Raw genomic sequence first — 25,018 nt, forward strand, 5'->3', positions numbered from 1 at the left:
TGGATCTCAACGATTTGATAATACCCATCACCATACATGTCATACCAAATAACAAGGTATGTGGGATCATCAGTATCAGGAATATATGAGACAGAAAAAAAACCTTTACATGATCACAATCACTCTTACTTCCTATTAAGGCTACTCAGACCTCAACTGTATGAATAAAATAGAGTTTTCAAGATTTTTTTCTAGATAATTTATTGAGTGGTATATATATTAGCATATTATATTATTATTTATATTGGACTTTGGCTGCTATCATTTCTAGCATGATTAAAAGGGAAATCTTATAACAATAAGAGAAATAATAACAGAAAATGCTGGGTTTTTTTAGAAATTGTTCAATTCCTTCTAATAGTCCTCCATATAACTACAAGCGGTTCTGGACCAAGTATAGTTTCATTCATATACACACAACTCTTAGTCTAAATTCTATGACTATTCTCCCTACCAAACAAAGCAATGTCCCCTTCCCAAATTAATAATCATAATAATTGTAATAATCATAATAGAACTTAGAAATGTTAAAAAAAATGACATAAACTCAAATAACCTGTACCTGATCTCTAATTCCATGACTAAACATCCACCCCTAATAGACTGGGTAGCCTGGTCTGGTCCTTCTGTCCTAAGGACTACAAAAGGATGAACATCAAAGAGGATGGCTCAGACAGTCTTGTCTCTGCAGCATACAATCATTCCCATGCCTGTTCCCAGAAGATACGGAGACAGGCAGAGCTGGATGAGAGCAACCCATCCATGTGGAGTGGAGGCCCTGAGTGCCTGAGGGTGAGCATCCTGCACACCCTAGAGAGGAATGTGCATTTACGGTCTGTCCAGTTATCCTGTCTGCCCAGCGTCTGCACGGTGTCTGTGGTTGACCCTCCTACGCACTTTCTTTCCAGGCTGATCCCACAGTGGTTTCTACATGAGCCATTGGACTAGTTGAAGTAGTCTGGGCTTTTCTTCTGTCTGATCTTTGTGCCAACAATCTCTGATTTCTTTTCTTCCCCCTCCTTTATTCTTAATGTTCACTAAAATCTGTCTTGCTCCACAAAGAAAAATAGTAAAAATCCACATATTCTTGAACCAACTTTAGCATTCTATAATTTTTTGAGATTAAAATAAACAAGAAAAATAGTCCATCTTTCCTTCTCACTACAGAATGCCATGGGGGATACTGTGTACTTCTAGCAATCTAGACAGTATAAAAGTTTATTACTCAAACTTGCTTCTCTCTCTCTCTCTCTCTCTCTCTCTCTCTCTCTCTCTCTCTCTCTCTCTCTCTCTCTCTCTCTCTCTTTTTCTTTTGATCCAAGCACATCCAAAAGGATGCAGCCTTCTGGATCCCACTAAAAAGACTCCTATCCTCCAAATACCACAGATTCGCTCTTACACTCAGGGTGTTTTTAATACCATGTAGAAGATGGTACTGGAGCTGTGGGTCAACCTCATCTGTAACCAGGCCCCAGTTTGAGGGGAACAGCATGTCTTTACCCTGGCCAGTCCTTGCTCCAGCCAATCCTTTCTCAACAATTGTTTCTCTTTGCTTATTTAGCAGCAAAGTCTCTTAACAGTGATTTATTCTATTGAAAATTCTATTGACATGCTAATTATTTTAACTAATAGCTAAAGTATTAAGATTCTCAACTCAACTAAATACTCAAACTATTCAGATTTATAATTCAGATTTAGGCTTTAGAATTATGTAGAAATATGGTGCTTACAGTGATGGTGATCTATCTCTAAATTTGAGCAAATTCTAAGATTTTGAAAGTAGTTCAGGGATGAACATCAAACCTGCTCAATTCAGACAAAGGGCGTTTGCCAAAGGAAGCAAATAAAATCATCTCATATTAGTAGATTCACATTTTTAAGTGGTATAAAGCTCCCTACCTGTCTTGTGTTTAATAGGGCTCACTTACCTTTATCTAGTTTTACTGGATTAACGACACAAGTCAGTCTATGCTGAATATATAGATAAAGCTTTCAGTTCTTGAAGGGTGGGCACAATGTCTTATTCATTTCCACTCCAGAAAGTTACTGTATAAGTGATATTTAACCAAAAGCATATTGGACAGCTCAATAAATGATTTGAGAACTAAACCTGTGACAGGCAACATGGATGGAACTCTCACAAGGTCCCACCTCTACATGAAGAGCGACAGGAATCCAGTGGCTGTTGAGAGGGGGACTCAGTATTCTTCAGGGCCTCAGCTTAGATGAGTTATCTAATCCCCAGCAGCCAGCCCCAAACATATACACACGAATTGGATAGGAGATGGGGGAGGGGATAGGAGAAGGGAGAGGAGGGGGAGGGAAGGGTGGAAATTATACAGTACTGATGTCCCAAACTCTCCAAACGTTGCTTTTCATCTTTATGTTTTGGAAAAAGGGAAAGAAATAAACCTGAAGGGCGACCTTTGTGAGAGGACATTTACATCAGTGCTTCTGAGATTTCAGCATGCATACAGATGGCTGGGGGATCCTGCCAAACGCTGCCTCTAATCAGCGGGTCTGAGGAAGAACTAGAGAATCATTTCAGGTAATCCTCAGGTGATACTGCTGTTGGCTGCTGACCTCTGCAAGGACCAGAGCCCCTGAAACCTCCTTTCTATGGAGAAGCTAATGACATACAATGCTACCAGAGGCTATCCCCAGATTCTGTCACACAGAGTGACCACATCTCCTACTTCTCAGATGAACCACCAGCAGAAATAACTCAAAAAAAAAGTGAAAATAAGTTATTCCCTCAGGTGCAAAGATAGTTTTTAAAATAACTGAGTGTTTGCCATGTTTGTTAGCAGCATCCTCAAAGAAGTGATGTTTGGAATAAGGCACTCAGAAAGCGGCAGGGATGAGGAGACTAGCTTCTTGCGTTTATGTCTCACTGGATTCCTTCAAAGCAAAGCCTTCATTTGGGACAGATGCTTCTCAGTCCCCAAGAGGCCCTTACCTCTGCACTCCGTCCTGGTGAGTGTGCTCTGGTAGCCAGCCCGGCAGTGACACGTGTATGAGCCCTGGTTGTTGATGCATTCTCCACCAGTACATGGGTTTTTCTCACACTCGTCAACATCTGCAAAACACAGCGTATCGTCATGAAAGTTGTAACAGCTCACAATTCTAAGGCTTTATAGGTTTCTTACACATATAAAACTTCTTCCTTTAAGGTAAGAAAATAGCAGAGCTGGGCATGGGAGTCAGAGGCAGCATTTGGGAGTCAGAGGCAGGTGGATCTCTATGAGTTTGAGGACACCCTGGTTTACATAGTGAGTTCCAGGTCAGCTGAGGCTGCACAGTGAGACCCTTTCTCAACAAAGCAAAACTTGAAAAAAGAAAGAAAGGGAATTGCATAATCAAAGTAATTTTTTCCCTTCCCACTACAATAAACCATGTCTCTACCCATTGTGAGACTAGCTAGGCAGTTCACCTGCATTCTTTTCTCGAGTCATTTTCATAGAATATGAATATGTTTCTTATTTCTTAAACATTTTTTTTTTCTTCTGTGAGTCTGGCCTAAGAAAATCAAACAGACACATGAAAGCACAGGGCTGTTATTCCAGCTACTAGGAGTCTGAGGCAGGAGAACTACAAGTTCAAGGCCTGCCTGTACAACTTAGTAAGACCCTGTCTCAAAAATAAAAAATTAAGAGAAGAGCAACAGGGATGTTGCTGTGTGGTCAGGCACTGGCCTGGCACACGAGACTCTGGGTTCAACTCCAATACTGGGAAAAAAAAAAACAAACCCAGAAACAAAGAGATTACCATTTCCTTCATGGGTCCTATTTAAGTATGCCTCATGCCTAAGCATCTGTTCTATTAAGAATGTGAGAACAAAACATGAAGAGCTAGATGGCTGTTCAAAGGGGGTTCTCATGTAGCACCCACCAGGTGGTCTCGGTAGCCTGAGACCCAAAGTGCTCCAGGCACTTTAAATACTCAGGACCTGGGCCCACTGGTCTACATTGCTGTTTATGGGTACAAAGGTTCAGCGAGGCTTATTGATCTTCAAGTCTCTTGGGGACAGAGTCAGGCCTGACCCTGAGCCACACACTCCTTCCTTCTCCGGTGTCACTTTGGGTAACCTCTAGAAGAGTTCCCGTATGAGAAGGAAACAAAAGGTTTTGAGAAAACAAGAACTAGCAGAACTAAGAAACAAATTTCTTTTAAGACAAAGGAGCACATGCCAACTGGGTGTCGTCAGACCCAACAGTCCAGTCGTGCTTGTGTTGGACTTCTGAAGGCACTGCCCTCCTGAAGGTAGAGATGAAGGGCCGTGAGGCCCTGCTTGCCTCCCGAGTCTGAAACATACTAGAAAGTCAGGGAATCTTCTCTCTGAGGTTCTGAAGACACACCCTACCAAATACTAGCTTTTAAGTCCTGTATTGGAAGCCAAAGATAATAGAGTTCTACTGTTTGGAGCCACTGTTGAAGGGGATTTGTTACAACAGCAACAGATCACCAGATACACACTGTGGTGGCTTGAATAGGAATGACCTCCACAGGCTCACAGATTTGAATGCTTGGTCATTAGACAGGGATTTGGAGGTGTAGCCTTGTTGGAGGAAGTGTGTCACTAGGGGTGGGTTTTGGGGTTTCAAATGCTCAAGGCAGGCCCAGTGTCTCTCTGCCTTCAGATCCAGATGTAGAACTCTCCACTACTCTCCAGCACCATGTCTGCCTCCCCACACAGCTCCCCTCCATGATGACATTGGACTGACCCTCTGAAATTAAAAGCCAGCCGCCATTGCATGTTTTCTTTTATAAGCGTTACTGTGGTCACGGTGTCTCTTCACAGCAACAGAACACTGACTAAGACACAGACAATTACAAAAGATTCACAGTATCTCTCAGTGTCAATCACGAGATCAATGGCATACCGATGCACTCCCCGCGGATGTCCAGCTGGAAGCCCTTGTTGCACTCACACCGGTAACTGCCAGGGGTTGGAATGCAGCGCCCATTTTGACAGAGGTGGCGGAACAATTGACAGTAGTCTGTAACGTTGAAAGGCAGCACCCCTAGAAGAAGCAGCATTGGACTCCATTAAAATTATTCACACCTATGACATCAGCGCTTAGTCTGCTAATAGTGAACAAGATGCTGAGTCCTAAAGGAAGAGCCACGAAGGGTGAGCCAGTCACCAGAGCACAGTCCCATTCAGCCTTCAGAGCTGAATGGGGGTTCCTAGCCCCAGCACAGGAAAGGTGCTGTAGCCCAGAGGCTTCTCTGCCTGCCTCTCCCATCCCATCCACCTCCTCATTCTCAAGTTCCAGTTATTTGGGGAAATAACTATGCCAGAGAGGTGCTGTACACTAAATGACCTAAAGTATAATGTCATGCATCTTCTGCCATTAATTTGCTCTCCGAATCAGATTTCAGTCTTCCCCATACCCTCCCATATTTAATTGAAAATATCCATAACAAAAGGACATTCATCTCCGGAACATACAAGGCTCCCGTTCTTATTTATAAAATGGGAAATCTTAGAAACATGCAAAAACAATGTAAAATTTTTTTTACTAACAACTGGTAAAAATATTTAATGATGGACATGGCACAAACCAGAAATATGACTTGATTAATGCAAGAAAAAAAAATAACAAGGTGGCTTTTGAATTCTTACTCGGTGGTTCCCGCGATGGAGATGGATACGGATAGTCTGGTGGTGGCCGAGGGACTGGGATCACAGACCCAGGAGTAAAGCCAGGAGGAACGACGGGCTGAAGTGGAGGGCCAATGGGTGGGGGAGGATATTCTGGTCTCCCAGGAATTACCAGAGGGACAGAGCACAGCTTGTTGAAATCCTCTGGAAGAATACAACATAACACGACACAGTCAGCAGAGCGTGGCTGTTGGGAGGCCAGAGAAGACGCCCCTTCAAAGAAATCAAAGTGCACTGGCCAATCGGAATAAACACTTCATCATATTTTTAATATCTATGTAATAAGCACATTGAGACAGTAATTCAAAATTTAAACAAAAAATGTCTCCAGAGCAGGCACCATGCGTTCCTTTCAAAATCCAGAAAGACATTTACGCATTGAAATTCACCAGGAAAAATATCAGGTGCCACTTTCTCTGCCCAGCCCCAGTGTGGCTGTCACAGGGATCTAAAAAGCACATTGGAAGGCTTGCATCCTAATTAGAGACAAGCACAATGACATAGATGAATGACAATGCTATAATGAAACTCATTACATCGTACGTTAATAATTTTAAAACTCATATGCGCTTAGAGTAAGGGCTAGCAAGACACACAAGGGGTGAAACAGAAGAGGAAGTTCAAAGCCTGGGCTATATGTTGTCGTCCCCCCCACTTTGGGGGGGTAAGACTTCAGTTTTTATTTTATTTTATGTGCAAAGGGAATCCAGTTCCATCTCCTGCAGGATGTGATCACATGAATCCTTTCAGATCACTCTTGCTGATATATGAAGTACTAGAGGGAAGAAAGGCTTGTGTGGAAAACCAAGGACAAGATAATAATGGATGCACAGGGGAGGTAGTGATGGAATTGACAGAGGCCACAACCTGTCTCAAGGATAATTTATAAATAAATGGTAGTGTTTGGTGATGGGATAAATGCCAGAGCCACGGGACTCAGAAATCAAGATTGACGACAAGAGTTTTGGTTGCTCAGATAGCTAAATGCTCTTGTCCTTTACTGTGAGAGGGAAGCTGTCAGGAGACAGGGGCTGGTGTGATGGGCAGAAGCCAAACTTCAACTTGAGCATTTGAGTTAGGAGATGTCACGCAGCCAAATGGAGATAACACACAACAGTTGTTGAAGAGAGTTTGGAGCCCAGAGAAGAAGTTAAATTTTTCATTTATTAGCAGAGAGGTAACATGTAAAGCCACGAGATGGATGAGTTCTTCTAAACAATGTGGAAGGTAGGAAGTCCAGAGCAGAGCCCCGAGGATTGGTCTGTTAAAAACAACTAGATGAACGGAGAAGGGAGGTCACAGTAGTGTGGCTGTGTGAGTGCAGCACAGGATTTTGTACGCTGGGGCTCCCTGCCTCCATCATGTCTTTCCCTGGGTTTGCACATTTTGGGGTCGAATCGTATTTTTAACAATGCCAGGAATCTATTAGAATAAATCTGAGTTGGCACATGGCATCTTTTTTCTGAGTTTTTGGAACGGTATTTTAGACAGCATCTAGCTTCAGGTATGTTGGTTTTATCCATTTGCAGCCTCCCTGCACAGCTGCAGGTGACCACGGTCCCCTTCTACAAGCAGACTGGTTGATTTTTAATCTTTGCTCTCTGTCTACAATGTCGATAACTTTATTATCACAGTCACAGTGATTCTTATATAGATATTTCCTACATAGTGTTAGAGATTAACATAAATTAGGTTAATGTTTTCCTTTACCTGTGGACTACTGAAATGCATTCATAACTCAATCTCATGGGACATCCTGCCAATTTACATTTGGCTAAACACACCAAACTCCATGTACTCTACCGTTATTAGCTAGTCCATTTCTGTACATTCTTCAGTCTTACTTCACACCTATAACACAGACCTAGTTTAAGCTTCCAGAGAATTCCATTACTATGCTCTATTATTTATCTGGAATTCTGACCCACAAATTCTTGGTATCTCACTGTATTTGAAAGAGATTTTTCCTTGTCTGTATTTTTCCTGACTCAGGATGCTACAGTTCCTTTTATTAAACCATAGTGACTCTTCCTACAGAATTATCACCTAGAGCACCACATCACTTGCTCCCAGAGGATGTTTTCACTGCATTTCTATGCAGCTCTTTAAGTCTGGACCATCTATCTATCTATCTATCTATCTATCTATCTATCTATCTATCTATCTATCTATCTATCTACCATAACCAAGTCTTACTCTCAGCATAGCCCCATTAATTACATATAAGAGCATTTCAGTATGTCCTGGATTTAAATGAATCCTGATTATATTAAAGGAAACAGTTTGTTTCCAAACACTTGTAAGCACCAGGTCAGCCTAGTTTCAATGTTCTTTCATGACTTGTAAGAGAGGTTGGATGGCTTATCAGCATTTCTGCTAATTTATTCTGCTAATTCACCTTAGCCCTGTACGAAATGTATCTTACTGGGCCCTACACTCCTTTTTTTCTATAGACTAATGATTTTATCTGTGAGCCCCTTTACATTAAGGATCAGCAACCAGGGATAATTTTTCTCAACAATCTTTACCTTTTCTGTCTCCATTCAGCCTAGAGATGAGATGTAATTTAAAAAAAAAAGAGTGAAAGGCCGTCCTTCTCACATCACCGCTTTCCACAGACGAGAGCTCAATAGCACTGTCTTGAAAGGTCTGAACAAACAAAAGCTGACCTGCAAATTCGTTTGCATGATCAGTCTGCTTTGCGCTAAGCCTGTGTTAGGCTTTGCCTTTCAGCTCTCTGCAAAGTCACACATGAAGTCTTCCTGTGCGAGGTCTTCCTGCTGACTCCTGCCTGCATCTGCTGTCTTCCCTCCTCTACTCCAGGTCTCAACACAAGGAATCCAATCAATGCTATTGATCCCCAAATTGACATATACATTTAAGAAGCAATTCTTCTGGTACCCAAGTCATGCATCTTGGTAGAAAGCCATGTGCTTCTAAATAGTGATCTAGTGAATATGTCTGCAGCAAATTAAGAGGAAAGCTTTTTAGGGCATAGACATCATGTCCAAAATGCATGACTTGTTAATCATACATATGTATGTATAGAGACAGGAAGATTACATTACTTCTTTAATCCACACATACAATTCTCAGTAATGAGCAGCATTTTATACTGACACCCATGAACAACCCTGTTATCTGTGATGAGAACTGCATGTCCTAAGAACAGCGCTCTCCAAAGCATTTCATCAACTCTGAGTTCCTCCACCATTTCACTGCTGACTCTCAATTCCCTGATTTAAACATGCCTTTCAGGAATCAAATTAAACAGAGCTAAAAGGTCAGTTTTTAGTTGTAATTTGTGGCGAAAAGCATACTTAATGAGCTGTACCTTCTAACTGAATGTCTCTTACAAGCATGATTTTGCCAAATGCTATGGAAGTAGAGAGAGTGTGAGAAATTTAAGATTACAGTAATGACTAAGATCTCCTAGTGAAATTTATTAACTAGTGACAGAGCAATACATGAACACAAGTAGGCACAAAGCAGAGCAGCACAGATCTTGAGCACAGCCAAAGTACCAACCAGAACCAGTGTGTCATGAGGGTAAGGCCACAGTTCCTGCTGTGGTTATCTTGGCATGTTGGGGGATCAGGCCATGTTTGCACAGATCCTTGACCCTCTAGAGTGTATGTGACCAGCAAGGGTTGTAGGAGAAGGGAATAGAAGGTAAGGCATGAACTGTGCAGATATTTTAGGAAAAGAATAACCTGTTTACTTTAGAAATACTAAGACTGTTTAAGGGAAACATAACGTATAATTTAATTAGAAAATAAAACGCATTACGTTAACAACTAACATAACTGGGTTCTGATTCGGGGACTCGGAATGCTGTGGCAAATCTTAAATATTTCTTTGTAGGAAAAGGTGTCATTTGGACCACCAAATAGTGCCTGTGGTCATCTTAATGAAAATATCCTGGGCATTTTTCTCTACACCCTCTGAGACACCTGTAAGGCTATTGTCAGGTGAGCTATACTTTGGGAATTGTATGCGGCAGGATCTCCCACTGGCCACTTGGGAAACCACCCCACTCATTCAGATTGCAGAACAATACACTTTTAGTGGAAATGAAGGGAATATGGCAGATCAACGAGAAGCTATGAAGAAAAAAATCAGGACTTGGCAGAAGGAAGAGAAAAGTGATACTGTTGGGGAAAGAGGAGATGCATGTGGTAAAGGAGTTGGGCTTTATCCCACTGAACTGGTAAACCCACAGGAGAGCCACCAAGTCCCTCAATGAGAATAAGAGAAAACAGAGGCTTCCTGAGAAGACTGCTCTTCCATGGCAATGAGAGAACTAAGTCGACAGCAGATATAGAAACAAGCCTTTACCTGTGCATCATCTGGGGGATTCCTGCATGCTCACACTTCAATTTTCTGGAATCTTATTTATTTACCTGGGTTTCATTTGGATCTGTAGTGCACACTCTGCCATGGCTGAGTTGGGATATGCTATAGATGCTGTAGATGGGCTCTTACCGGTTGATCTGATGGGACACATCTCGGGGGCGACAGCGACCCCTGGAGACCAGCACCGGCCAGCATCACAACAGCATTGCATTTTGGTTATGGACTGTGGCAGCTGGTTAGAGCAGCGTCCATTTGTCAGAGCCGTGTAGCAGTAACCAGGACGAACATCTGAGAGAACCAAAAAAAACCACACATAGCTTTTGTGACTGAGCTTGAGACAACACTCCTCTGCCTCTATACTCCCATGCTTCCCACCCCACCTCCCCCGGGCTATGACAGACTGACCCATGAGCATGTGCTCTGGAAAGGAAGCTTTGAACATCCCACTGGCCCAGTATGCAATCAGAAATGCCTTGTCTTTCCCCTTGCCTCTGACACTGGGCCACTTAGCCAAAATTCCACATTCCACACCCAAGGTGAGAAGAAATGGTTAAAATCAATGTGCCATAGGGGGAAAAAAAACTAAGAAAATCACTGGTGGTGACAGACACTTTTCCTAAAGACTTGTTTCTATATTAAAGACAGCCTGGGTTGTCTTTGGCTTAAACTACTTAATTTGAGCTACATTAGGCAAAGATTTATCTAAATGCATTCGAAAACAACATTAATCTGTGGCATGGGTTTTTAGTTTGAAATTGTGCCTCAGACTTGTGAGATTGTCTTGATGGGATGAGCCAATTTTCAGCCAGATCTAATGCTTATTAATCAGGTTCCCTTTTGTCCTGAGGCCTTAACTAATTTTTTTTCAAAAGGTTTATTATTAATAAATTCCAAGACATCAATGATTGCAGATTTCTAGTCCTATAGGATCCAACAGTTCTAGATGAGTTCTTTTCTTTTTGGCAGAAAAGCCTCCTGTGAAAGCTGCGTGGGGAGGCACACTCCTATAGATCGCTTTTATTGGATTACATCATGTCTGATTGTCATGACAACAGCTGACACACTGTAGTACAACTCTCAGCTACCAAAAAGAGCTCACAGCACAGCGAAAACCTTTGAGACGTCCCTGTGAAAAGAGAGGACACATAGCAAAGTGCAGACATCTATCTCTGTCTACACAAGTGGAGGGTGTGTCTCTCCAAGTGAAACACATCTCTGTGCAGCCTTACACACAATCACGTTGTGAAAAACAAATAATATCTGAAATATGCTTCTCATTTGACAGATGGCATTTGCAAAGTGAAGACATTTCTGCAGTCAAAACCCCATCCCTAAGTGCCATAAGTCTGAATATTAAGCATCAAGTTTTGCCACAGAGGATTGTCCACATACACTTGTCTTAAGAATACAAAGCCTTTAAATATTGATGGCTTTAATGGTGAAATACATAAAGATAAACATGCATAATTTAGGAACATTTCCATTATTTAAGCAAAGATGGGAAAGGTAAACCTAAACAAACCATAAAAAAGAACTGAGGGTCAACATCACAGACACAAGGCGATTTCTGAGTGGTACTTATAGCCACCAGTAAGTGTAGATGCAATTCCCAGAAAATGTTGGATCTGGTTCCTGGGCAGATGTCTCAGCAAGAATGGGTTTTATTCCAGCCAGATCCAGGAAGAGTAGCTACAGAGGGTGTGCAGATAAGCCTGTTCTGTGAAGCCCACGGTGGGGCGGGCATCTCTCCATGGAAATGGTGGAGAGATGGAAATCCTTCATTCTAACTTTAAGAGCGTCATTGCTTCCAATGTTTTACATGCTATGTTAGTAAATGTTTGGGGCATGGAACCCGAAGACTATAAAGAATGGGGAGATTCTCAAGCATGGTTTGTATCCCAGCTTCAAATGGACTTGGTGGTCAAAACCCAGTTGTAAATACTTGACCAAATTGTAAAATGTGTGCATATAACTTGCAGATGGATGGTTCCTCCTTCAGAGCAAAGCTGGGACCCACAGCTGCCCATGGTAAACTCCTAATGGGATTAATGACTATTATTTTGAAAATTAACTGATACCATGTTGTTACAGATCTGGCTGATTAGTATACTAAATCAACGAATCAAAGACTCTTGATCAGTGTGGTAAAATGAAGACTGTTGGGGCTGAAATTACAAGCTGTTATTGGGTTACTGACAGTCATTGATTTACAAACGGCATCAGCAGAGGACTTGAGTTTAGTTCCCAGCACCCATATCAGGAAGTTCACAACCGCCTGTTAACCCCAGCTCTGGGGGACCCAATATCCTCTTTTGGGCTCCACTGGCACTTGTCCTCACAAGTTCATGAAGTCACATACACACACACACACACACACACACAACATTAACAATCATTAAAATAAATCATTTTTTAAAAATAATATATTAAACCTTTATTTAATTTCTTTCTTCATGTAAGCAAAATACCACATGATGTGTGTGTGTGTGTGTGTGTGTGTGTGTGTGTGTGTGTGTGTGTGTGTGTGTTTGTACTGCGCTACCCAGAGTATGTATGTATATATGTAGGTACTGACATGGCTGCTGTGTATGTAGAACCACTGGACACAGACTGGAGATCACTAGTTTGCATGTCCTCGTGAAAAATACCTGAGATGTTTGAGAAAGAATGTTATTTAACTAAATCACTATTTTAGGAAGGTAAATCTGGCAAAGTAGATTGTGTAGAAGCAAGATCAATTAACTATTATTACAAAACGTCAGACCTAGATTAACATAGATTCTGGGAAGTGACTAAAGGTAGTCATAGCTGTGCCTTAACTCCCAGACTGAGGACATGGGCAACAAATCCACAAACAAGGACACCAGACATTTCTGCTGCTTAACACGGTGTTCCACTGTTGAATACATCTCCACAAACGCTCACCCTCCTCCCAGTTCCCGTTAACAAACTTATCCAGAGAGATGCTCATTGTGGGTGATGTATAAAATCCATGCCTGCTGTCTATAATTAAACCCACCTATGCATCTGGTGCCATCAGGAGAGGTGTAGAAACCAGGGGGGCATTTGCAGAAGTAACTGCTGACTGTGTTTGTACATTCCCCACCATCACAGACTCCAGGAATAGTGCTGCACTCGTCGATATCTGCAATGTAAAAGAGGTTCTGTTATCTGGAGGGCACGACATGAAATTTCACGGGTACAGGGATGCAGACAGAGTGCTTGTGCAGTCAAGCCCCCAGACACACCTGTCTGTGCCAAATAAAAGCTGCCCAGAGAAGAGCCGATTCAGATGCATGTTCCTGGGGGTTTACCAAATTCAAGAGATGGAGCCAAATAAACCCACTCTCTTCAGAACCTGTAGCTGACAGGCCAGCAATGTGTTGCTATTCCAAACCCATTTGTTTTGAAAGCTTGCTCTTTCTTTCGATGCATATGTTGTACTATATTAAACTCCTCTGCTAATTATTATGTACTCCTTCACATTTTCTGTATTCCTTTTCAGATTACCCACAGGACAGATACTTCAATCCTTCAGAGGAGACCTCACAGCCTGAGCACTGCTTGGGAGTTGGTGACCCGGGGTGACCAGACTAGAGTTAGGAAATACCAACTTTCTCAGGAGCACATCCAAATGGCCGTGACGATGGTCCTATGTTGGAAGAATGTGTATTTGGTGAGTGAACTCCACTAGACACTGGGTGCTCCAGTCAGCTTCCTCTTCAGGGAAGGACTAACTTCTGCTGTTGGAGATGTGGTCAACAAGCTTTGACTTTCGGTCCTGTCAGGAATCATTGAGCTGCACAGAGCTGCTTTGCCTGAGGTCACACCCTGCCCAGGTACCCCATATCTAATAGGAAATCATGGAAAATTGGGCAAAAGTCTGGTCATCTTAACCCAATGAGGGACCTCTTTAAAGGCCACATGATGCCACACCGCCCTCTGTGATCAGTTGATACTGCTTCTGGGATGTGCCACAGCTCACCCAATCTGTCTTCTTTTTCTCACACACTCATCCTAAGGACATTCCTTAACAAATATCCTGAGTGCTACAGAGGCCAAAGTGGATCAGCTGCTAAGGCCTGAAGCCACTGGTCTCCTCCAAGGAAACAGTAAGCATCCCCTTTGGGAAAAAAAAATCTAACCATTTCCTCAAAGAGAGTTTTTCAAAAGCCCACATCTCTCACTGACATGTATCGGTAGTGGCTAGGGAATGGAGGAAGAAGAAATGGAGCGTGCAGTGTGCTGTCTAAGACAAGCTAGAAGGATAGCCATACCTCTCCTTCTATGCATAGAGAAAGGAGAGTCAGGAAGAGCCTCTTCGGGAAACCACTGTAGCCAGCCTGGCACTGCTGACACTCAAGAAGGCTTTCGGACCACAAAATGAAAACCCTTCCCTTCCAGTCCATGTGTTCCTCTTCATTTAAAAAACAAAACATGATTCTGAGTGGACCACATTCAAGTACATTCTCATACATTCAAGTCTACTCGCATTCAAGTTGACCCTTCCAGTCACAAAGTCAGCAGTGACACCATCTCCATGCTGTTTAGCCTCTTGAAAAGCAAAATTACCCTTCTTCCATGCTAGCCTAGAGACTGAAGCAATGTTTCACTGAGCACAGAGTCAAAGCTATGGTACCTGGCATCATCACTGTGAATCTGCCATTGGTAAAAGTAAAGGTATTCCAGGAAAGAAGCAGCCTGGCTGGGATGCTGCCATGGCACAGTGTAAGACCCAGCACCATCCCCCAAGACTCTCCTTACAACAGCTCAGTTTTCAGTGTCCTCCTGTCTTTCTGCTGCCCCGCTTATTCTGGGCACAGAGAATCAGTGTACTAATGATAATGAGCCTGCAAAACTCCAAACCTCATCTAACAACAGGAAGACATAACTGCGAGGCAAGACATTTGTGGTGGTGTGAATGAGAATGGCCCCAACAGACTTACATATTTGTATGCTTGGTCCCAGTGGGTGGAACTATTTGGGAAGGATTAGGAGGTGTGGCCTTGCTGGAAGAGGTGTGTCACTGGGGATAGGCTTTGAGGTTTCAAAAGACTTGCACCATTCCCAGTCTCTCTCCCATTCCCTCTTCCTTGTACTTGTGGATGGAAGCTCTCAGCTACTTCTTTAGCACCATGCCTGCCTGCTTGCTGCCACGCTCCCTCCCCACCAAGATGCTTATGTACTCCAGCCCTCTGGAATTCTGAGTCACAGATGAAACATTTTCTTTTATAAGTTGCCTCAGTCATAGTGTTTTGTCAGGGCAATTACTTAGCATGCCTTTCCAAAGGGTCTTCAAGTGTTAATATCACATACTGCTTAACAAAGATCATGTGATGATCTGTTAAAATACTTTTTCAATCTGTTAACAAGGACAAATGCTAGCATTTTTGTTTAAGCCACTTAGCATAATACATTAGTATCAAAAGAAATTAAGATAACAACCAATAAAAGAAAAAGTAATTTTGGAAACATAACTAACTTTGGCAGGCCGTGGGCATGTCTTCCGCCTGCCAACCAGTGAGACTGGCATCATTTGTTAAAAATAGCAACAGTGATGACAATGAGAGTCTCAGTGTGTTGAGAGCCAGGCCACGTTGAAAATTCTAACTCATCTAATCCTCACTCTGTTGGTGTGGTTACGGGACCTGATTTCCATGTGTCTGATGCTCAGGTGTGCCCCCTCTCATGACTGAGGCCTGCAGAAAACTAACAAGAGGTAAACCTTGAAATAGGAAAAGATCCAGGCCTATAGGGGCAGGCCTCTATGCCCAGCTATTTGGGAGTCAGAGGAAGAAGACTCAGGGGTTAAAGACCAGCCTAGGCTACAGAGCAAATTCAAGGCCAGCCTGGGCAACCTGGTAAAATTGTGCCTCAGAAGTATCAGTAAAACAAAAGGTGGTGGTGGAGTGTGTTCCTGACAGGCTTAGGCCAAGGTCAAACCCAAGAGTCAGGGGAAGCAAACAGGCTCCTCATTTATAGTCACGGTAAACCCAAGTCTCCAACTGGCTAGGACTTGAGAAGTCCACCTTTGCTATATGTCCTCAAATGCTGCCAGTCAGGGGCTGTCTGAGAACACACACCTTAATGTTCACTCCCGAAGCTGAAACAGGATGAGATAAAACTGTCGCCGGGCGGTGGTGGCGCACACCTTTAATCCAGACTCGGAGGCAGAGCAGGCGATCTGTGAGTTCGAGGCAGCCTGGGCTACCAAGTGATTCAGAAAGCGCAAAGCTAAAGAGAAACTGAAAAAAAAAAAAAAAAAAAAAAAAAAAAAAAAAAAAAAAAAAAAAAAAAAAACTGTCACACACGAAGGCGTGTAAATACCTTTGAATTCCCTAATGTTCCCTCCCCAGTGATCTGTTCTACTTCTGCCTTTTACACTCACGAACCACCTTCTTCTCAGTTTCATAGCTACAGAATGACAATGGCTGGAGTTATGATCTCACCATCATCAGATGATGGAAATGCCTTATGGGAAGGGCTATGTGCAAAGGTTTAACTAGAGTCTTGGGCTGGACCTCTTCCTCCTGGTGCATTATCCTCCCAGGCTCTTACAACTCCACACTTACCTTCTTTTACTAAAATTTCACATCTCCTAAGTAACAGAATCCAACAACAGTGACTTGAGTATGGTTTTCATAAATCAGTCTTTATCAAATGCCAGCCACAAACATACAATAGTTTGGGAGGCCTGTTGGGTGCAGCAGGAACTGGCAGGCAAGAGCTACTTCTGCAGTCTGGAGACCTCCCTAAGGTTCAAGGCTGGAGGGGAGAGGCCGGGCTACTGGTGAGAAGTTCCCCAGTGTGGCTGCAGCGGTCACAGTAGCTTCTGGCAGCTCCCTCCTCCCTGCTGGCTGTCAGTCCTTTGCCTCAGTTCTCCCTCGGCCTCACCAGCTCTCATCAGGCATCTCCACCTCCCTATCCTGGGCTCTCTGAGGAAGAAGAGACTCGATGGAGTCTGTCTCAACTCTGAGGAAGATATTTCTGGACACTCACTCAGGTGTCGAGAACTCAGTCCACAAGAGTGGCTTGGCAAGGGAACCAACTACCTGATCCAGGATGTCTCCATTGCTGCTCAAGTGGGGGTGGGGGGCATTCTTTAAAAGAATCAGGCGACACTGCAGATTTATGCACCCGTAAACTTCGTTTTATTGCACACATGCAGCCTATAAGAAACCTTCAATTGACAAGCAGACACTCAGTGCTGTTTTAGTCATACCATGATACCATCAATCACGGGATCACAACTGGGAAGGACTAAGTGGAGAGGCAGATTCTGGACTACAGAACTGGAAAGGGCCTCTATGTATCATCTTGTTCGCAGCGTTGGCATGTGATGTCACTAAGACCGTATAGTGAACTAGGGACTTTACCAGGCCCAGGCCCACCTTACTCTACACCACTTCTCCATCAACTGTGCAAGGGGCTAGCTACACTGAGCAGAAAGGTGAGCACTGTGGCCAGGAGTCCCACCTGCAGTGATGGATCAAAGAGCCCCAGGGATGCTCATTGGTGCCCAAGAGGACAGGAGGCCCTAAAGCAAGTAGCCATTAGGTAAACATGGCATTCCTGCCGCAAAGAGGAGTCCTAAGCACTTCAACTCACGTATCAGGGAGTGCACGGATGTAAGAACCACAAGGTTAAAATTCCTGTGCATCATGCCATGCTCTTAGGACTGCTGGAGGCTGTGCTGATGATAATCTAAATCCCCAAACATTGAAGGTTAGTTATTAATTCACGGGACTCCTTCCAGAAATAAAACTTAATCCCTTAACTACATTTTTTTTATTTCTTAACTTCCTTCCACAGTTACCTATGCAAATATGGGCTCGGTTTCCAGAGGGGGAGGTACCGCTGCTCCTTCAATAGGCGAGCCCCACCGCCATCAGAAAAACCAGCAAAAAGGTGCCTGCGAGCTCTGATCCCCTTACTCAACCCACAGCTGTGAATCTCCATCTTTGACTTCTAAAATGTTTAAAAATCTAATATTAAACAGCTCTGGCTTATTGATTTACATTTTAACTGTTCTAAATTGTATGTGCTTATTAAGCCATAGTCTATAGAGTTTTATTGGGGTTTTAGGAAGAAAGAATAAGAAAGGGAGAATTCTGAAGAGGACGCTCTCACGAAAAGCATTTGAATAAAGCCATCCTGCGGTGGAACGGTGGTGGCTGGCATCTTGGGAATTTGCTAACACCCGCTGGACTGAAGCAGCTTTTTTATTTTTAAGGTAATATAAGAACTACACAATTTCTTCATTTCTAAGCCAAGGGAAAACACACTTTAAAAGCCAGCTACAGTGCCAGTGACATGACTCAGTAGGTAAGGGCATCTACTGCCAAGCTTGCCAACCTGAGATTGAACCCTAGGACCGCCACAATGGGAGGGAAGAGCCTACTCCTGCAAGCCGTCCCCAGACCTCCACATGTGTGCCACGGGTACAGGATACATACGAGCCTACTCCTGCAAGCCGTCCCCAGACCTCCACATGTGTGCCGTGGGTACAGGACACACACATACACGGAAACCTTTCCTCCTCTTCAGCTGATTACCTCAGGTGTTTCGTCACAGTAATGAAAAGCTGACTCACACACATGGGCACAGAATGAAGCCTCTGTTATGCCAGGCCCTCTTCCCTAGCCACTTAGAGGATCTGTCAACTTCTTTGTGGTTGTGTGCCAAATCCGCTAGGCTCCCTCCCTTGACCACAGAGGACGGCCTGTGCCCAAATGGTGCCATTCCCCTAGTCTGCTGCTCTAACTGAAATACAGTAAAAGGATTGAAGGAAGGCACCCAGCTTGCAGAGGGTCTGGAAAGACCTTCTGATGATGCTTCTACCAGGGCAAGACAGGTCAACAATGTTCCATCCAATCCCAGGTCAGAGCACATGTAGTATTAACAAGAAAATATCCTCTCTAATGCCAATTTGCATAGAAAAATAGAGAAGGAAAAAAAAAAAAACACCACCTAAATTTAATGTAACTGCAGATGGCAGAGGGAAGATGAACTCTAGCCCAAGGGTTCTGTTCTCTGTCTTGCTACAGGTTCCAATGTACAGTTGAGAATTTGGTTTTGTTGTCAGGAATATTAAATAATTCTCAGGTTGAATTTTTAATGTATGAGATAGATCACAAAGTAGGAGTTTTTTTAGCATTAATAAACATATCTGAGTTCCCTGTATTTGTTTTTCAGTGTGAACTTTACCTCTGCATCTTCTGTGTGAAGCACACCCATGGACTATTCCTGACTGTTAACTATTTTAATCAAGCAAAAAGCAAAAGGCAGAAAATTCCATTTTTGCTCAGGCTGGAAGTTACTGTGACTCTAGAAGGCAAAATACAGGCCAGACAGGCCATATGGTCTCCAATGCCCTAAATCTTAGAGCTGATTGTAATAGAGTACATAGTTGTTCAAAATACTTAAAAATGTCAGACATAGCCCACTGTTGATATGAATTCTACATGCAAGAAACCTCATTATATTGTCACAAAAGATATCCATAATAATGACTGAATATCCATATCCAAATATTTTTACATAGTTCCAAGTATTAGGAATTAGAATTAAGGCTCTGTATGGTGACCCATGCCTTTAGTCCCAGCATTTAGAAGGTAGAGGCAGGTGGACCTCTGTCAGATTGAGGCCAGCCTGGTCTACATAGCAAGTTCCAGGACAGCCGGGGCTACAAAGTAAGTGTCTCACACACACACAAAAAAAAAAAAAAATGAAAAAGAAAGAAAGAAATATTAGAGATAATAGTTCTCATCTATGAAAAAAATGTCAATACAATCCACTCAATGAGCACCAGAGTCAAAATGAAGAAGCCCCTGCAGATACCTGAATGGCCTCACTCAACATCCTCAACGCTCCCATCATTTATAATGGTGAAAAGTGGAACAGGCCTTTGCCCCCATCGGTACCAACACCCTCTAGTGCGTAGTTACATCTCAGTTTCTAAACTCCATTCTCCTAGAGAAAACCACCATTACTGTTCTTTAAAACATGGGATGAAGCCTGATTTCCAAAAGGAACTAAGACCATTTCATAGTTCAACAGTTGAAATAACTGAGTATAACATATTCTTGATTGCAGCAGCAATTACAAATTATGTCAATTAGCTATTTTAGAAACCACTGTAACCCACAAAGGCGATTCTATGACAATTAGGTAGTTCCATTCTGGGCAAGCCATAGTAAACGCCTGACTATAGCTTATTGATCGTACTTTACATCAGAAGCTGTCTTCCATTGCTTTGACAGACTGTGGAATCTACAAGGAGGTTAAGAACCCAAGGAAAGATCTACTCTGAGTGAAGTGTTTCTTTGCTAGAGCTTAAGAAGGTAAATAACACAACCGTGTTCAACAAAAACCACAGACTTGGGATTGAAACCTCAGGCCACACCTGGTGGGATGAGAAGCTAATAAAGGAGGGGCCTTCTCTGAGCTTGAGATAAGATGAGTCTTTAACTGTTGCCCCAAGGCTGTCAGACCATATCCATGAACTCAGCAGAAAGAAGTCAGAGATGTCTACGTATGTTTTGAATGCTTCCATCTCAAAAACAAATCACTGCACTGGAAGCCAGTCCACTTCTGCATATAACAGTAGGGCCAGATGTAAACATGTTTCCTGTGTATACATTGTAGAAGCCTACTCTATGAACCAAACACAAACAGAAAAATCTACTTCAGGTTTCTCCTTTTGCTTGGTGAACACTGGAAAGTTTTTCATTCGGTAGACAATATGTCATGGTCCAGAAAAGGAAATCCTAAGCTCTAACTAGGAGCACACATGTGTATGTTAATATGTCACTCCCTCAAATTCTGCATGTTAACTGGAAAATATCAGTGGTATAATTTGTAATGGTATCTAATGACCAAATTTAAATCCATGCCCCTAAAACTATACAAAACATGCATCTTGAACATTTTAAACCAAATATCATCCTAAAATATTTCATGTTTTAATATTTAATTTGATTCAGCTGGGCCTCTTATTTTGTGTCTATAAAATAAAAGTAGAAGAAGCTGCAAAGATTTTTCTAGTTCCAAAGGCATACAATTCCTACTGGACTGTCATATTTATGCTCTCACGGGAATGACAAAGACAGAAGGTCCTGGGTATCATCTGCAAATAAGCTTGCTGCTGATGCCACCTTGTCTGCCCTCCCCCAATTCCCTGTAGCTGCAAAGCATGAGGTTGCTTACCTTCACATTTTTGTGACACTTCATTAAATTTGTGTCCAGCAGGGCATTTGCACTCAAAAGACCCAACAGTATTAATGCAATTTCCTCCTTGACACAGCCCAGGGATAGCCTGGCATTCGTCCACATCTGTCAGATTTGGGAAAACAGAAAGACTCATTGCAGAAGAAAATTTAACAGTTTATCCACAATTATATTACCAAATTTATGTCAAGGCATCCATCACAGTTTCCAGAATATGATGATAGCAACTGTTATGATTACATTATGTAAAATAAGTTATTAACACAGCTTAGTCAATAATGCTCAACAAGAAGGAGGCCTGTCTTCCCACAAGCAAAAGAGACTATTTCTATTAATTTTGGAGTTTTTTTATACACAGCAAAGTAAAACAAATAATGATTAAAATGATCGTTTTTTTTTTTACTGTGTCATTTTCACATTCAGATTGGCAAATAATAATCAAAAGTATCTAAGATACACTTCAAAATCAAAATGTGATATACGTCCATAAACCATCTTTAAGTGTTACGATGAATGTCAAAGGTAACACGAAATTTACTTGAGAACCCTGAGATTGCCACAACAGCTAGCCTAGTCTCTTCATACATATGTCCTTTTACCTTCTGGAAAACTGTCTTGTGCAGGAAAAACTCATCAGGGCTGGAAGGGAAAACTGTGCTGGATAATGTGTGGGCTCATCAACCAGAGCAGAATCCAGGAAGGACCCTCCAAAGCTCAGAGCACATCCCTCCCTGTCACTGCTAAGTCAGAGAAAGTCCATGCCTTTCCACTGTCTGCTCTCACCTCCCTTTTCCCCCTTCTCTCCAGGTTTCCTCAGACACACCATGGATATGCTGCCTTGAAGTGTTGTAATCGTGGCCATTCTTTCTGAAATATTCTCCCTGTTGGAGCTTCAAGGTTGGTTCATCCTGACTCCTCTTTTAGTCTCTGGACCAATGCCACTTTGCTCCAGCTAGTGTATAGCAACATCTGGCCGCTGGGTCTCAACACCGACCATCCTAATAATGAATCTGTTTCATGGTTCAACACACAGGCTTCCCTGCAGCAGAGACTCGGTCCACCTTGCTCAATGCTCTATCCAAGAACCTAGGGACTAACCTCTGGTCCTATAGATAGTCCCAAATTAACTTTCCCAACAGAAACCTCCTCCTCCATGATGTTGGCTGTCTGGATTCCATTGTGAAAACAGCGTATACAAGTGTATTCTCTCCATTTCTTCATCCAGAACACAGAAAATCCTGGTTTAATACATGGGAGTCTTAGGTTTCTTCCTCTTGGACTGTCTTGTAGACATCCGTGAGTGCAGTACCCTCTTTCAGTCCTGATGCTGAGAGAAGCAACAAAGCAACTGCCATTTGCAGGCTCTCAGCCTGTGCTGCTGGGAAAACTCACCCACAGTAAAATGGGAACTAGAGAGGAAATATTTATTTGGGCATAAAAACACCACTATTTTAACAGAATGTGCTGACCCATAAATGAATGACTATATTGAAAAAATTGGATTATGTTTTACAGCCAGATTCATTTTTATCTTAGACCAGGATTTTCTAAATGTTTATTAAAATGTTACTTGAAATCACCATCTAAAGTCAGATAGACAATTCTAGATACTCTTGTTGATTCTGATTTTTGGTCAACAGGAAATGTGTATGAGGGCAGTTCCCCACTAACCATGTGCCCCCAGACTACACCTATATACAGGCCTCTATCAACCCATTTGCCCACAGCCTACATCCGGCCCAAGGACTAGAAACACCAGCAAGAAGACACCTTGGCCACATATAACACTTTGAGAATCTCTCCCAGCAAAAGAAGAAATTCTTTTTGCGAGTGATCCACATAGACTGCTATTTTGAAGTCATGGATTTTCACTAAGCTACTTTCAGTCTTCCCCGCCTTAGGTGTTGAAGGACAGTCATGAGGGAACAGGAAGCAACCTTGGGGAAAATCCAGACCGTCTGAGCTAGTAACAAGCTGAGGAGAGTCCCCCTTCCCTCTCCTCTCCTTCCTCTTCTCTCACTTCTGTTGGCGCCCAAACCTTTGACGGTAAACTCACTGACAGGAAGCTGGGAGCTGGAGATCGTCCTTTCTAGTCACTGTCAACAATTCATGGGTATTAGCAACCTCAAAACACAATGACCAACCAATCCCTCAAGACTCAAGACTTTCTAAGAATGAGAGAAATAAGACATCAAAGGAGAGGCTTACTCCTAGCAATCCTTGAGAATCTAGGATTTCAAAACAACCTCTTCTGGCTGCTCCTGACATTCAGGGGGACACATTCAAGGGCATCCAGAGGAGTGGTGCCTGGCAGCCAGGCACATTCAATTTAGTGCAGCCCACAGCACAGGGGAGATTCGCTCAAATCCTGTCTTTTCTGCATCCTAACCTTCAGAATGAACACATGGGACAGAGCCAAACTACTACCTACTTCCCTCAGAGAAGCATAGTTTCTGAATTTTACAAAAATATTGCAGTTATCTTTTTTTAGAAAAAGTACTTCAGACGTCTACAGGAAGCAGAGATAGCCTGGGAGTTTTGGGGCCCATCAGTTCAGTGTGGAGTGGCCTCTGCTCACTTCCTCCTCTTTCCTGCCAGACATCCAGACAATGAAAGAATTTACACAGCTGGGGGAACAGAGTCCAAGCCAAAACCAGGATTCTAGGGGAGGGCAGAAGAGTGTTGAGGCAACATCTGGGGGTATTTAAAACAGAGAAACCAATTCTAATTTATTTCTGACTTGTTAAAAAAAAAAAAAAAAAAAGCATAATGTAGCATGTCGAATGTCCAGAGGAGCAATTTTCTTCAGGTCAGTTGAGTACAACCTCAAGCTCAGGACTCAGAGTTTCAAATGAAGAGAAAACAACAACCACTACCTTGTTTGCCGTGTTCCTACACAGCACTGCCGTCAGGCCTGCATCGCCCCCCCCTCCCCCCAGCTGCTACTCCTGTGCCAGAGGCGCAGGGAACCACTCCTGAGGCCAGAAGAGACGCTGACAAGGCAGTCTTAGCCAACCTTGCTGGCTTTACGAACCATGCTACTGAGGGCTTCAGCTGTACTGTCAGGCAGGGGACGGGGCATTCTCAGGAGCTGGGCTGTGTCCTCAGGCAGGGGGCGGGGCATTCACAGCAGCTGGGCTGTGTCCCCAGGCAGGGACAGGGCATTCACAGCTGCTGGGCAGTACCCTCAGGCAGGGGACGGGGCATTCTCCACAGCTAGAGAATGGCCCTCCAGTGAACAGAACGTGTTCCTTGTTATTCCCGCTGCATTACCTTGACAAGCTCCGGTGCGGATGTTGGGAATGAAGCCGCGACGGCAGGGGTGAGGCTGGGCAGGACACATCTCACACGGGTGGCCCCAGGCTCGGCCCACTGTGGCACAGCAGAGTGTTTTGGTGCAGACAATCCCACTGAGCTGTCCCTGGCACATCTGGTTGCTGACCACAGTAAAACATGGTCCTGTTCTGTAATCTGAAAATAAAGAATAAGACTTTCGTCAATGTCCAGAAGACCGAGGAGGACCGGTACACAGAGGGGCAGCTGTGCCCGGGACTGCTAAGCTCCAAGCTCAGACACAAACTTTGGGCAGCTCCCACATCATTGACTGTGTAAAGTCCCAGTGGACCGTTCTACCCCATTCTTCTCACCTACAAAAGGGAGTAACATTGGGTCCTGTTCACTTTGAAGATGCCTTTGTTAGGGTCAGATGAGCTTAGAGTAATTCTTTATAACTGAATGCTGAGGCAAATCAGCATCCTGGCATTT

The 25,018-nt window shown here is 43.2% G+C and overlaps 1 protein-coding gene across 2 annotated transcripts in view; it reads right to left on the reverse strand.

The window, feature by feature from the left end:
- The window catches only part of Fbn1 (fibrillin 1), a 209,795-nt gene that overhangs the window by 84,646 nt on the left and 100,131 nt on the right, over positions 1-25,018 (reverse strand). For both annotated transcript variants that reach the window (XM_028858264.2, XM_028858265.2), the window contains 7 exons: positions 24,527-24,724; positions 21,233-21,358; positions 13,044-13,169; positions 10,154-10,312; positions 5,630-5,812; positions 4,884-5,024; positions 2,960-3,079 (listed from right to left, as the gene is read on the reverse strand). In XM_028858264.2, the coding sequence (XP_028714097.1) occupies positions 2,960-3,079; positions 4,884-5,024; positions 5,630-5,812; positions 10,154-10,312; positions 13,044-13,169; positions 21,233-21,358; positions 24,527-24,724 (1,053 nt within the window). The remainder of the gene's footprint in view (positions 1-2,959; positions 3,080-4,883; positions 5,025-5,629; positions 5,813-10,153; positions 10,313-13,043; positions 13,170-21,232; positions 21,359-24,526; positions 24,725-25,018) is intronic.

Source organism: Peromyscus leucopus, chromosome 4 (assembly GCF_004664715.2).
Source record: "Peromyscus leucopus breed LL Stock chromosome 4, UCI_PerLeu_2.1, whole genome shotgun sequence".
NCBI classification, from domain to species: domain Eukaryota; kingdom Metazoa; phylum Chordata; class Mammalia; order Rodentia; family Cricetidae; genus Peromyscus; species Peromyscus leucopus.